This window comes from Sciurus carolinensis, chromosome 17, assembly GCF_902686445.1.
Source record: "Sciurus carolinensis chromosome 17, mSciCar1.2, whole genome shotgun sequence".
Taxonomy (NCBI): domain Eukaryota; kingdom Metazoa; phylum Chordata; class Mammalia; order Rodentia; family Sciuridae; genus Sciurus; species Sciurus carolinensis.
This window is the reverse complement of record NC_062229.1, coordinates 27236692-27250856: the sequence shown is the minus strand read 5'-3', so window position 1 is coordinate 27250856 and position 14165 is coordinate 27236692. Positions and strand designations below refer to the sequence as shown.

Below are 14165 nucleotides of genomic sequence, written 5' to 3'. Positions count from 1 at the left end.
ATGTTAGGCAGGCCATTTCCTCTCTTTAGACCTTACATTTGTCAACGGAAGAAACTGGTTCGACACTTAGTCTTTTTTTAGTGAACAGATAGTCCTTGGCGCTCAAAGAAATTTGGCTCCCAGAGGTACTAGACATTGGGTGACGTTAGAGGTACAACGATGAAAAAATCACGGATATAATCGGCTCTTGGATAAGGCAGAAACTAGTAAACCGAGGCAGGCATACGAACGGATGCAGTCAGGGTGCTGCCTCGCAGCAGCATCCGTCCATCCGTGCACGGTGCAGCGAGGCGGAGAGGAAGGCGTGATCAGGAACGCGGGAAAGGATTCCCAGAGGGGCCTTCTTGCCCAGCTGCCTGCCCCCCACCCCCCACCCCAGCGCTCCACGGTGCCGCGGGGCTCTAGGTATCTGGGGAGACTCCACCACCCTCTCCTCCCACCCAGGGCGGGCAGGAGGACCACAGAGACGCGGCGCCTCCGCCGTCCTAGAGCAGCCGCAGCGGCGAGGCGCGCAGCTTCGGCCTCCGGCTGCTGAGGCCCGGGGCACGGAGCGCGGCTGTCCGGAGCGGGCTGGCAGGACGAGGACCCGGGGCTCGTCCGGCAGCTCACGGGGCTGGGGTGTTGCGTCTGGCCCGCCGGCGCCTGCGCTCGCCTCCCGGGAGGGCGACCGGGCCATGGCGACCGCGGCCCTGGCGAACGGAGTGCGCCTCCGCCGGGTCCTCCAGCTGTTGGCGGGACCGCCCGCGCCCACACGGCCGCGCCCGGTGAGTGCGCGCGGGTGCCCAAGCAGGCTCCGCCCTGCCCTGGCTCTGGGCCCAGATCCCGGACGGAGAGGGGGCGGGAGGCGGCCTGGAGATGGGGTGTAGCCCCGAGGGCGGGCCTCGAGGGACCCGCAGGGCGGAGACCACCCGGCGCGGGAAGCGGGCGCGCACCGCGCAGGCGGGCGTCCAGTGCGGCAGCGCTGTTCAGTGTGGCGGCCGCGAAGGACCGGAATTTCAATGAGGCTCTTTTTATAAAGCTGGTTATGTTTGAACTGGGTTCAGGATGAACAGGAATTGACCTGTCAGGAGGAAAACTTGTTCAGATAGGGGAAGTCGCAGGTGGCAGGGCACAGTCATGGGGAGAAGAGTTTGGTTTCCCAAAGAACGGTGGGACAGTAGGGGATGAAGGTGGCGGCTGCAGGTCACCTGGCCCTCGGAATAGTGAGTGGAATTCTCTGCAGTGCCCGGAATTGGAATGTTTAGTAGGTAGGTAGAGGTGAGCCAGCCAAAGCCTTTGAGCCCCGTGGTGCTGAATAAATCACTGTGGGAACTTTGCGGGGCAAGGACTGCAGTAGAATGGAGAATTCGCTCCTCTGTAGCAGAGACAGATCCTGAATGAGGCAGTGGACGGAGTTATAAGAAGTCTTGATGGTTATAGGTTAGCACTGTTGGTGTTGCCTGAGGAAGAGTTTGAAAGAGAAAGAAGAGAGGATGCAGGAGGAGAGGATACTAGAGATACAGGCACAGAGAGAGGCACTTGGGGAAGACAGTGGGGTGGGATGTTTTGGAGGGTGTGTGGAGCGGGGGATTCAGGGAGTAAAGCCACAGTTTAGGATTTGTCTCTTCATGTACATACATATTTCCCGGATAACCTGGGTAGGTCTGAGGCACTTTGGCTGACTAGGAGGGAAGAAAGAGGAAGGGTCCTACACAGCAGAGGAGGTGATGTTAGATGGCAGTCTGACATAGTAGGTAAGAGTCAGAGTCAAACAGACCTGGATTCTGTTTCTGCTCTGTAGCTTTGGGGGAAATTAACCTCTTTGAGCCTCAGAGTCCTCTTCTGTAAAATGGATTTAATACCCTTCTCCACAGACAGTGAGATATTAAGTAATATACGTAAGTTTACTGAACTTGTCACAGTTCAGTAAAAGATAGTTGTTACAAAGGGGTGGCGAACTTTGAAGGAGGACCCCTTGTGGCCAAAGGATGGGATCTAGACCACAGAGGTGGTTTTGGGTAAAGGGATGGAAAGAAAATTTTGGAAGAGATTCATGGAAAAAAAAAAAAAAAAAGGATGTTTGGATTGCTGAAATAAAGATGAAGAGACATGAGAAAATTGATGGCTGATCCCTTACATGCTTGTAAGTAGGGGGCAAAAATCTGAGAGTTTCCTTAGAGGTTCAGAATCCATAAACCTACTAAGTGTCCCTGCCAGTGCCTCTTGGCGTCCTGTCTGCCATCATGACAAGCCTGAGTTTTGGGATTGACCTCAGACATTTAAACACATGTTGTTTCAGGAGTCAGTGACCTTTGAGGATGTGGCCATCTACTTCTCTGAGAATGAATGGACCGGCCTGACCCCTGCTCAGAGGGCCCTGTACAGGGATGTAATGTTGGAGAATTATGGGACTGTGACTTCCCTGGGTAAGGGTCTCTTCCTTTTGGCTCTGCCTCTGCCCTTCAGAGTTTCCTGAATCCTTAAAGGCTCAGGAGTCTGATAGTCCCCAGTTCAGTGGTAACTTCAAGATCCTAGATTCTTAATGACCCAACCTGAGCAGTTGCTGGGAAATGAGAAATCCTGGAATCAGTTTGGGCCTTGCACAGGATTGCCTTGCTGAGAGGTCATAGCTGCCCAACACCTCACCCCACTGAGTGCCCCACTGAGCCTTCGGTTCCCCCATTAGGGAGAACCTGCCCAATACAAGCATCTTCATGCAGGTATCTAAACTTGATTGCTCTAAGAGGGAGAGGGAAAGAAGGTTCAGTTCCTTAATCAATGGAATCTGGCATTTCCTGACTTAAACTGCTATCGAGCACCTCTTATGTAATCTGTCAACTTCTTAATCTTTGTAAGAGTAAAATGTATATAAAAAGCTTCCAGGTCCTCTCTCTTGGGTCTCCTGCTGTTTTCCCTGGACTTCCTTATCTTATTCTTCCTAGTTATTTTCCTTCTTTCCCCTCCTGCCCCTGAAGACGGAGGCCTGGGAGGAGCCTTGGGATTTATCTGTGTCACACCACTCACCTGCCTGTCACATTTCCTTCCCCTCAAGCAGCATTTCCATTTCCCAAACCGACTCTGATTTCCCAGCTGGAGCGAGGGGAAGCACCCTGGTGCTCAGCTCCTCAGGGAGCTCTGGATGGAGAAGGTCCAAGGGCCATCACCTCAGGTGAGTGAGGACATGTGCCAGTTGTGAAAAGCTGTTCATATCTAGCAGAATGAGATTTGGTTGAGGAAGTAGGTGGCCCTGTGTGGGAGTGGCTTACCATCTGATTGATATACTAATTCCCTAAAAAAATGATTTCCCTAACTCCACCCCATCCTGTTCATCACAGAAGAAGCCCCTTCTGGTCTTAGCCCCCTTTACCTGTGCGACTATAAAATAAAGGAGAGGTGGGCTACTCCAGCTTGTTAGAGGCCAGATCTGGTATGGCCCGATCCCAACATGCCCCCTCCCATTTGAGAAGAGTATTGGCTCTTGTGTGTTTGTTTATTTATTTATTTATTTATTTTTGTGTGTTTATTGATTAGATAAGTTTATTGGTAATTAATGAATTTATTGCTGGCACACCATCCACCGGCAGTTAACCCTTCCCTCATCCACGCCGGACATGGCTGAAACCCCCACAGCCAGGCATCACTTGATTTTAAAAATGTCATAGGTTTTGTGTACAATGAATCAAAATGCAGTCTGTAAAAAATAAAAATTAAAAAAATTATTGAAAATACCAACTAATAAAAGACACTTCTGAGTTAAAAAAAAATGTCATAGGAATGTGTTCTTTTAACCTAGTGCTATAGACACTAGTTGGATTTCCTTTTTTCTCTGTATTCCCATGGTTTCCTTTGAGTGCTTATTTTATTCGTTCCAGCTCCTCTGTGCCATCTTTAGTCAACTCCTCTGCCTCTTCCCCATCTCTGCTGTTATCATGACCACAATTTATTTACTCCCTGACTTTCTTGTTTACTCTGATTGGAGGTGGCCTTTCTACTTCCCTGACCCACTAGTGACTTCCAGCAAAAAATTCTGACTGCATTTTGGGATACGATGGCCTTTATCATTAAAGAGCACACAATCATAATAACTCTCAGCCGAATAGTTCCTCTTCTTAAGGAATTGTTGATGGGGAAAGCCCTGGGATTACTTTTACCCCAAATAAGGCTTTCTTGTTTTCCTAGAAAGAACTTGTTCTCTTGCTTTCGTAGTGGAATCCTTTCTGAAAATCCCTTTCTGGAATGTTTCCTCTTCCCCCCACAGAGCTCTTCTGTGACTCAGTGAGACTTGAACTGTGTCTGCAACCTCCACATTCTTGTTCTGGCAGTCTTTTTTTTTTTTTTTTTTTGATATTAGGACACTTTTGATTGCAAGTATTAAACCCCATTAAAACTGGCTTAAATAACAAGGAGGAATTTATTGTTTTATGAAACTGTGAGGGCTATAGGTGCAGTGAGCTGCAGGTACAGTTTAGTGAAAGTTTCAGTTTCTGCTCTGTCTCCATGTATTTGGTTTTGCCTACAGTCTGGACTTCATGGTTGTAAGGTGATTGGTACACATAACCAGGACTCTGCTTCTTCATACCTAGGGAAAGAAATAGGGCATAGCTTCCTTAGGCTTCACCCAGGGAAATTTTAAAGTTTCAAGTATTTCTCTGATGGACCTTCTTAAATCATATGCCTGTTCTAAATCAGTCCAGTGATTTAGACCAGTGACCAGGGAAATTCAGTACACTGATTGACTTGGCCAAATTGCTGATCCCGAACCAGTCTTCCATGTAGTGAATGGGATGGGATTAACCTGCTTGGCTTAGGCCAGTCAGAGCCTAGTCTAGGAGCTGGAGTTGGGATCACTTTCTATGCCTGTCCCCAGAAGGGTGGTGTTTCCTCCACGATGGTGAGGGGGAGAATGAATGTAGCAATGTCCTCAGAATCTCAGTGCTTCCTTTCCTCTCCACCTCCTGGAATTTCTCATCTTTCCTTTAGTCAAAAAAATCAACAGCTAAGTTATTCCTTGAGCAAAACTCTTAACTCCCTGACCTGCAGCAGACTTCTTTGGAATATATCTGTCTCCACTAAAATTCCACTTTCATCTTAGAGAAGATGATCTCAGGGGACACACAGTCTCTGGCTTTAGCCACATTTAAGTTTGTTGTTTGAAGGTGTGGAACTGACCTGTTTCTTAGGAGGTTATGGAAGGAGCTACACAGTGACAGATGTTAGCTAAACCTGAAGTAATGTTGTTAGAGTGGACTTTTGTGAATAGAGATGTCTGTCATACTAGAAGTGACTTCTAGAAATGAGGCTGTGAGATCATTTCTTATGGCTGTCACAGAAAGACCCATCACTGATCCTTTGTGGAATGAACGGTAATAGATGGAGAAGAAAGGAAACTAAGAGACTATGGTTTCCCAGAATAGCCTGCCTGGGCAGAAAGTCCTTAGGAGCAACTCTTTGCAACTCCATCCTATCCTGATTCTTTTGTATGTGAACTTTTCCCCGCCTATAGAAGAGGACTTGTTCTTTTCAATTTCTTCTTGACATTTTACAATGAGTGATAAGCTTTCATGTCATTGGGAAATGATGGAATCACAACTTCCCTGAGCCACCGTTTTCTGTTCTTTATATTGCTCTTGCCTCCCATTTCTGGTCATTCATATTGCCTATCTTTCCACCTACCTTCATTCCTCCCTTACCACTTCCATCTCTACTCCATTCCTAATGGGCCCTGCTCCTCCAACTGAGCCAGGCTTGTTTGTCTCTTGCCCTGGCAGGATATCCATTTCTAAAGCCTACTGGGATCTCGCATCTTGAGCAGCTGGAAGAGCCCTCGAGCTTGAAACTACCAGCAGAGGGTCCAAGCCTAATTTGTACTGGTAAGTGAGAAGGAAACGAACATTTTTCTTTCAGTCATAGAGTTTCTCTGTCTTTTGTTTTTAAAATATTAAAAGCCTATTTTGCCATTCATGTTCTAAATAAATGACCTTCCAAAATTCCCAAATCAACCAATTTATTAAGAGGAAACTGAAGCCCCGAGTTTCCAACTTTTAATAGGATAAGCATGATTAATTAAATAATCATGGCTCAGGGGGTTTTAGGCCTTAGCCTGGTCTTGTGGTGGGAATTACCATCCCTGAGGAGTCTATCTAGTTTCTACCATTTACTTTTGGTTGCCTTCCATGTGTTAGCCCTGTTTTTGTCCTTTCGGGATAGGACAGGGCCATCAAAACATGGGCAACTGTGGAGAGACATGGATATATTAATACGACTTAGTGACCTTTGTCACTATCATAGGTAATGATATTTGCAGCTCTGATTTCTTTCAGAGAGCATGTGGAAGAGTGAGAAAGAAGACTTTATTCTGAAAGAGGAAGTTTTTGAGGAGGCACAGGACCTCATGGTGCTATCAAGTGGATCCTGGTGGTATGGCTCCCAGGAGTTCTTTTTTGGAAAAACCTGTGAAGAGGAGAAAAGCAGGTTAAGGAGGTGGCCTGGCCATCCCAATAGGGGAAATTTGGAAAACACTACAAGCGATATTGTAGAAGTGATTGTCAAGGATGAGATGATCTCAGTAGGAGAGGGTTCAGAAAATACTGATGTTAGTAAGTACCTCAGGATGCATCAGAAAATTCTAAATGAGCAGGTATTCTACATACGTGAAGAATGTGGCAAGTGTTTTGATCAAAATGAAGACTTTGGATACCATCAAAGAACACATAATGGAGACAAGATCTATGGATGTAAGGAATGTGGGAAGTCTTTCAGTTTTAGATCACATTGCATTGCACATCAGAGAATTCACAGTGGGGTGAAACCCTACGAATGTCAAGAATGTGCTAAAGCCTTCGTTTGGAAGTCAAACCTGATTCGGCATCAGAGAATACATACTGGAGAAAAACCCTTTGAATGTAAGGAATGTGGGAAGGGCTTTAGTCAGAACACAAGTCTGATACAACATCAGCGAATCCACACTGGGGAGAAACCATACACATGTAAGGAGTGTGGGAAAAGCTTTACGCGAAACCCAGCTCTTCTCCGGCATCAGAGAATCCACACCGGCGAGAAGCCTTATGAATGCAAAGATTGTGGGAAAGGCTTCATGTGGAACTCAGATCTTGCTCAGCACCAGAGGGTTCACACTGGGGAGAAGCCTCATGAATGTCCTGACTGTGGGAAGAGCTTCATTTGCAAGGCACACCTTATCCGACATCAAAGAATCCATACTGGGGAAAGACCCTATAAGTGTAATGACTGTGAGAAGGCCTTCAGTCAGAATTCTGTCTTGATTAAGCACCAAAGGCGCCATGCTAAAGAGAAACCCTATAACTGTTGGACCTCTCACATTCTTGAACATTAGAGATGCATACTGGTGATTCTTGTTTATAATTTCTAGGTTATAGGAGCCCCAGAGACAAATGAGATGACCTTCTACAATTTGCTATAACCCTAATAACCAGTATTATTTTTCCCCTTCCCCTGAACAGATACCACCTACTGTAGCAAGTCTAGACCCCCTGTGTGACGGTGTTTATATGAGGCACCACTTGATTGAGCACCTACTCAATTAAACAGACCTTTCTTCCTCTTCTACTTCTAACCAGTACCACCCAAGTTAGTATCTAATTATGTGCTGTCTCATGTTTTTCAGTCTCATGTCTTAGTTTTGACTCCCAACTGAATAACTCTTTGAAGATGAGTACTGCATTTCTTTTGTACTTCAAGTTTTAAGCTTATTTATATTTTGATTAGATAGAGCATGCTCATGATAAAAAAAATGAAATAGTTCTGAAGGGTGCTCAGTGAAAAGTAAATTTTCTTGTCATGCCTATCTCCCAGTTCTCCCCAGAAGCAATCACTTTTACAGGTTGTATATCTTTTTGGAGATTTTCTTTATATGCAAATTTTTTATATGCAAATATTAATACTGCTTTTCATAAGTTGGCCTCACAGAAAACCTCATTTGATATAGATCACATTTGACAACTCCAGGACCTTCCCTTCCTCTGAAGTCGTGGTCCTCCTGGAGGTCATCAGGGTAACTTAGGGAAAGCAGCAGAGAGGGGTCTATGTTGTGCAGTCTTGAGAGACCACATTGCACTGAGTAGGAGACAGCACTCTGGGACTGGGAAAATGTAAACCCAGTGAAGATATTTTTTCTTAAAAATATGTACAGTTAAAACTCTTTACTGCTGTATTATCCTGAATCTCCCAACCTGTCCCCTACTCATCACCACAATAGTCCCTATCCTAAAATAAGCCAGCCACAGGGCCATCACCAAGGGTGGGAGAAGTGGTTACTCTGGTGGTGGTTAATGCTCTGTTAGGTAGCCTCCTCTAGTTAGCAGTTGGAAAATTCCCATATAACCCAGCATCTTGGTATCAGAGTCACACTCTTCTTAGGCCCAGGATCAGAGAAAACAAATGCTGGGAATACATAGATTCTATGCAGGAAAGTAAGGAAGCCTAAAAATTAACTCTTTTTGAAATCAGTAGTTTATAGAACAACATTTTAGAAGGCGAATGCAAGCTGTTGGTACTATGAAAGATGCAGGATATTAGAAAGTGGCACTAACCATCTTAAAGGTTGAGAGGATTAACACATTTGAGATATGGGTGAGATATGTAAGTGAGAATTTCAAATTGGCAATTGTATATTATGGGCTAGAACACCATGTTAGCCATGACTAAAGCTGTTTATTTGGGAGATAACAAATGAGCAGGAAACAAAGCCATGGGAAGTAATGAACAACAATCCCCTAGAGATGGGAAGAAACGAATAAAATCAAGAGCTGTAGTGTCCCATACAGTAGCCACTAGCCACTTGTGGCTATTTAAAATTTAAATGTAGTTCTTTTAGTCACAGTGGCCACCTTTCAAGCATACCATATGTGGTAGTTAGCCATCTTATCATGTAGCATGAATTTATAAGGTTTTCGTCATTGCAGAAGTTCCTAGATAGTGCTACCTTCAAAATGTAGCAAGATACCAAGACCCAGAATGGAGAGCTAAGGAATATCAATTCAGTATTTAGGGAGCTGGATAGAGGGAGGTACCAGCAAGGAATGCTAAGAAAGAGCAGCCAGTGAGGTGTTGACAACATTACCAATAGGGGTTATGCAGGCAACAGTTAATAGGATTGAAACATGGACAAGGGCTGCAAGGAAGTGATAATCGAAACCCTAAATATTCAGAAGCTCCTAAAGTCGGAATGATGAATGTGTGCTGGATGAGGTCAGAGTCTTAAAAACTGGAAAGAGAGTTTATGCAATAAAATAAGAGCCCATGAAAGTAGAATCATGAAAGAGAAGGAACCGTTTGGACCTACCAAGGAGCATCAGAGAAGATGATCAACCTTAGGAATGCTCTTGCTCAAAGATGGAAATGTTTGTAGGTAGAGTGGTTAAGTGGCAAGATTCATAAGTAACATAACAAGAAGTTACAAAATACAGCAAAAGATAGGTATTCCAGAGGATTAGGAAATTGCATGTGGAAATGGGTGGCCCCTACTAGGAGAGTTTCTGTTTTTTTTTCCTTACCGGAGGCCTGTAGGTGGGCACTTGGAAGCCCTAAGTTCCTATCACAGACTGCTTAGGAATTGTGATGTGAAAGACCTTCCAATTTTTAATGACACTTTCTAAACATGTAAAAGTCAGAAGAGGAATAAAATTAATACTCAATTCCTAAATTTTGGAATATAGACAGTGGAAATTAACATTTTATGGTAAGTTACAATAATAATTATTGAAAGCAAAAAAATTGACTATGGGAAAATTTCATCTTCAAATTAAAAAAATATAGGATTAGAAAATGAGGGTATATGGAAATAGTATATTGAAAAGTAGCTAGCCTACCCAGAATTCCGTAGGGGAATGAATAATTAAAGTCCTGCTATGTTGCAAACTGTAGCCAGTTAAAGTACCTGTGTTAGAAGCACCTCAGTTGCAAACTAGTGTCTGCAATTCTGAGTATCTGCCTTTGAGACTTTCAGTTAGGACTCTATAATGATCATCTCTGACTTGTTTTCCATCATCGATTCCCCTTCTTTCTAGTAACCCAAATATTCCATGGGAAGTTATCCTTTATCAGCTAGGTGGTTTGGATCTATCCACAATTTCATTTCATGAGACAACCCTGTTTAGCTTGTCAGTCAGCTTGTCCCATCCCCTTGGCCACAAAGCCAGTGTGACCTGAAAAATCTACTGAGTCTTCTGGAAGAAAGACTTTTCCTTCTTTGAGATTTGCCAAAGAAGATATTCTGTGTCCTCTGTGTGGCATGTAGGAAAATGTGAGACCTGGGACTCTAGAAACTACTTTTTTCTATGAAAAGAGGAGATTCTAGAACTTCCAGGTGATACCATGTAGAGCCTGTAGATGAAGCTAATGCCAAAGAGAACAGTGACAAAATAGGGAAACTAATTCCTTACCAACATCATTTGAGCCACTAGATCAAGCATGACCTGAAGCAGATATACTTCCAAGCTTTTCAGCTATATGAGCCAATGAGAATATTTTGTTAAATTAGTTAGAATTGAGTTTTCTGCCTTTTGTAAATTAGCCATTCTAATACAGGCTTTTATTTGAAAGCTGTTTTCTCATAGAGCATCTTACTGTTGCATTTTTTCCCCTTATTTTAGTAGTAATACAAGCTACTTATTTTTATCTCAGTTGCTCAGAGGTCAAGTGACTAATAGGTGACTTTCATACCCTAAAGATAATTTCATAAATACCACCTAATTGATCTTTCAACTCACTCCATAACATTCCTTCCAAACTTGATGAAAATATCCTCTCATTCCCAGATTCTCTAGTTCATATCATACACCCTCATTTTCATTTCTTCCTATCTCTGAGGAAACTTTCTGTACTCTTTTTTTTTTTTTTTGGTCACATTCACTTCTATGTTAAGTCAGATCATTGTGGAATAACGAGGTATTGGATTGAGATCTGCTAGATATTTAGTTTTACTGAGCAATATTATTGAGGGGGACTGAGTTCATACCCAGAGTCAGAGCCTGTGAGACTGAAAGTCATGTCAGTGATTGAGGTGACAGTTACTTTCTTATTATAGCAACAAAGAAGAAATAAAAAGAATTGGCTTTGATCATTTTTTTCTTCATTTTTTTCCCCAAAGAAGGACTCTCTGTGTCTGGTTCAAGCAATATACACAATAGAGTTGAGCAATGGTATTTTTCAGCCCTACCCTCATTCCAGTATGCCTAGTCTGTCTAATCAGGTCTACAATATCTAGCACAAGTGAAGCCTGAGACCCAGTTCCTTCTGATTTCCACCATATTGTAGCCACTAAATTTGGTAAAAAGTTATGTCATTTGTTTTCAGGTGATATGAAACAAATGAGCTTTAAATCTATTGATAATAAAAATAAATTATAAAGAACTGGTGTTGTGAGAAGAAGCCAGAGAAAGTAAATTTTTTAATAAGAAATCCACTGGAGTCTTGGAAAGTATCCTTCTCTATAGATTTCTCTTACTGTGGAATGAGTTTCTTGCCCATCAGAAATATCCTGGGAGACTAATGTAGTTTTGGACTCTGCCTCCTTCTGTTTGAGAAAATATTAATTCTGAATGCATGGGATCTAACTGCCAGGCCTCAAATATACATGATTATTTTCCAAGGAGGCTGAAGAAATCTTCGTGCAAATAGAGCTGAGCTCCCTGCAGTATCTGCCCTAGGTGTGGTAGATCAGATTCCCTGATGTTTCTTTGAAAACATGCCAATCTGTGTGAATGGGCCATGAGGAAAGGAGGGAGGCATGCAGGCTGGAAATTTATGGCAAGAAGATTAAAAACAGAGAAGCCAGGATGCATAAAGTGAAAAAAGTAACAGAAATACCCGAGGGAAGCAGGAGTGATGATGTAAAAATAGAAACTGGAAATCAGCGCGAAGTATACCCATCTGTCCATAGAACCTTGTGCTGACTCCATCTACATTGGGGCCACAAGCTCCTCTTGCCCCACAAAGTGAGAGATGTCCTTCAGACTAGTCATTAGTGATACTTACTCTCCATTTCCTTTCTGCCTCTTATTCCTCAACTCATAAAGATTGACTTCCTCTCCCACCAAACTCCCTAAACTAAGGTTACTAGCACAACTGGCTTCTGGGCTCCACCCTCTCTACAATCTTTATCTCTGGCGATAACTTACACACCCTGAAAATGTTCTCCCTTGACTCCCAGGATGCTGCTTTCTCCTGATGTTCCTGACCTGTTAGTTTCGCTGCCTTTGAATCCTCTATCCATGTTCATGCTTTAAAGATAACCAGTACCCTAGGAATGCATTCTTGTCCCTGTTCTAATGATGATTCTAGGTGACAAGGCTTTTCACCCATTTGATGTAAGCTACACACCTAGTTTTCACATGTACAAAAGTGAATTTATTACCCTTACCAGCAGGTATTCATTAGCTCCTGTTTTCCCCACCACCCATCTCCTCATCCAGGCCAGGAAACTCAGGGATCCTTCAGCTCCTTTCTATCCTTCTGCTTCTGAGTCGTCTGACCAGGTTTTGCTGACAACTCCATTACACAAATGCAGCAGGCCTACCGCTTCCTTTCCACCTCTGCTTATTTCACAGCTACCATCTCAGAATTTTGTGATAGTTGCTATTATTTCAATCCACTCTTATTCTGAGATCAAGAAAACCTACTTAAAAGGGCAATCTAATCATATCATGCCCTTTCTGGAAATCCTTTAATGATTTTCTGTTACTTATAAAGCAGAAGCGCAATTCCTTAGGTAAATCTTCAAAACTGTATTATTGATTTGTTTTAATCTATGGTTTGGTTCTCTCTCCTCAGTCTCCCCCTTGGATCTCAACTTCAACCATTCTTTTCTTCCTTTAAATTCTCAACCATGTCTTTCTCTTTTAAGTAATGAGTGAATATTCCTGTATAGGCCAGTGATTCTCAACAGGAGGTGATTTTGCTTCCCTATTAAGGGGACATTTGGCAATTTTTAGACATTTTTTGTTGTCACAATTGGTGATGGCCTGCTGCTGGCATCTAGTGGGTAAAGGTCGAAGATGCTGCTAAATATACCACAATGCAGAGGATGCTACCTGGGGTAGAATTGGATCCCATAGGTTAAGTGTAGTCCCACAAGACTGCCTTCTACTTCAGACATCAGTGACAATAGATTGTCACCTATACTTCTGCCCAAGTGGCTATGAATCAGGGTTCTTGTGTCTTCCATATCAGGTTTCATTAATTTGCAAGGACAGCTTGGAACTCAAGGAAACATGTTTATTACTTTATCTTAAAGGTTATTACCAAAAACTGCTGGGTGTTGTACATCTATAATGCCAACTACTCAGGAGGCTGAGACAGGAGGATTGCAAGCTAGAGGCCAGACTGAGTAACCCTGTGTCAAAACAAAACTAAACAAAACAACAATAAAAACTAGAGATGTAGCTCAGTGGTAGAGCACTTGCTTAGCATGCATGAGGCCCTGGGTTCCACTCCCTAAAACCCAAGAAAACAGAACCACAAAATGGATAAATGCTGGATGGAAGAGATGCACAGGGAAAGGATGAGAAAATTCTATACTCTGTCCTGGTGAGCCACCCTTCAGGTACTTTCAAGCATTCCAAAAGCTCTCTGGACCCTGACCTTTTGAGTTTTTCTGGGGCTTTGTTGCATAGGCATTATTGACTAAATCCTTGGATGTTGGTGATCAACTTAACTTTAAGCCCCTCTCCCTGGAGAATCCATTTTTATGTCCTAGGAATCCAGTCTTGCCCCTATTTTAACTCTAACAGTGTTCCTAGGTGTCAGGATCATACAGACCTCTGTCTATGCACTTAAATGCATGCCCACTCTCACCCTTAGACCTAGGCTGAAAACAGTCTGACCCAGGGCATGTGCCTTAAGGGGTTCTGAACTTTGGAGATCTTCTTCTGTAATATTAAGTCACCTATAGTTGTCCGGGAGTGGCTAAGCCCAACTGTACTGTCAGATGGGGCTGGGGGCTTCCAAAAACAGACTGTAACTTATGTGGGCCTTCGTCCATATTTCTTCCTTCTGGGGACACTTTTTGACATTTTCTCCATTGGGGAGTTGACCAAGAATCCTGAGGAGCTACCTAAAATGGGGACACCAGAAAGGTGACAGCAATAATTTTGGATGACTTTCACTCATGTCAGGTCCAGGGTATGTTCAGGGGCTTGGGTTGCTAAAGT

General features: G+C 43.4%; 1 protein-coding gene across 2 annotated transcripts; it reads left to right on the top strand.

Moving 5' to 3' along the window:
• The first annotated feature begins 548 nt into the window (after positions 1–548).
• On the top strand, positions 549–11094 carry Znf662 (zinc finger protein 662). 2 transcript variants are annotated; one of them, XM_047531695.1, is made up of 5 exons: positions 549–764; positions 2279–2405; positions 3035–3148; positions 5748–5849; positions 6300–11094. In XM_047531695.1, the coding sequence occupies exons 1-5, from the start codon at positions 675–677 to the stop codon at positions 7328–7330; spliced, it is 1464 nt and encodes a 487-aa protein (XP_047387651.1). In that variant the 5' UTR covers positions 549–674; the 3' UTR covers positions 7331–11094. The 2 variants fall into 2 exon arrangements, with proteins under 2 accessions (XP_047387651.1, XP_047387650.1); XM_047531694.1 differs by having other exon boundaries at positions 3032–3148.
• Positions 11095–14165: the final 3071 nt, after the last annotated feature.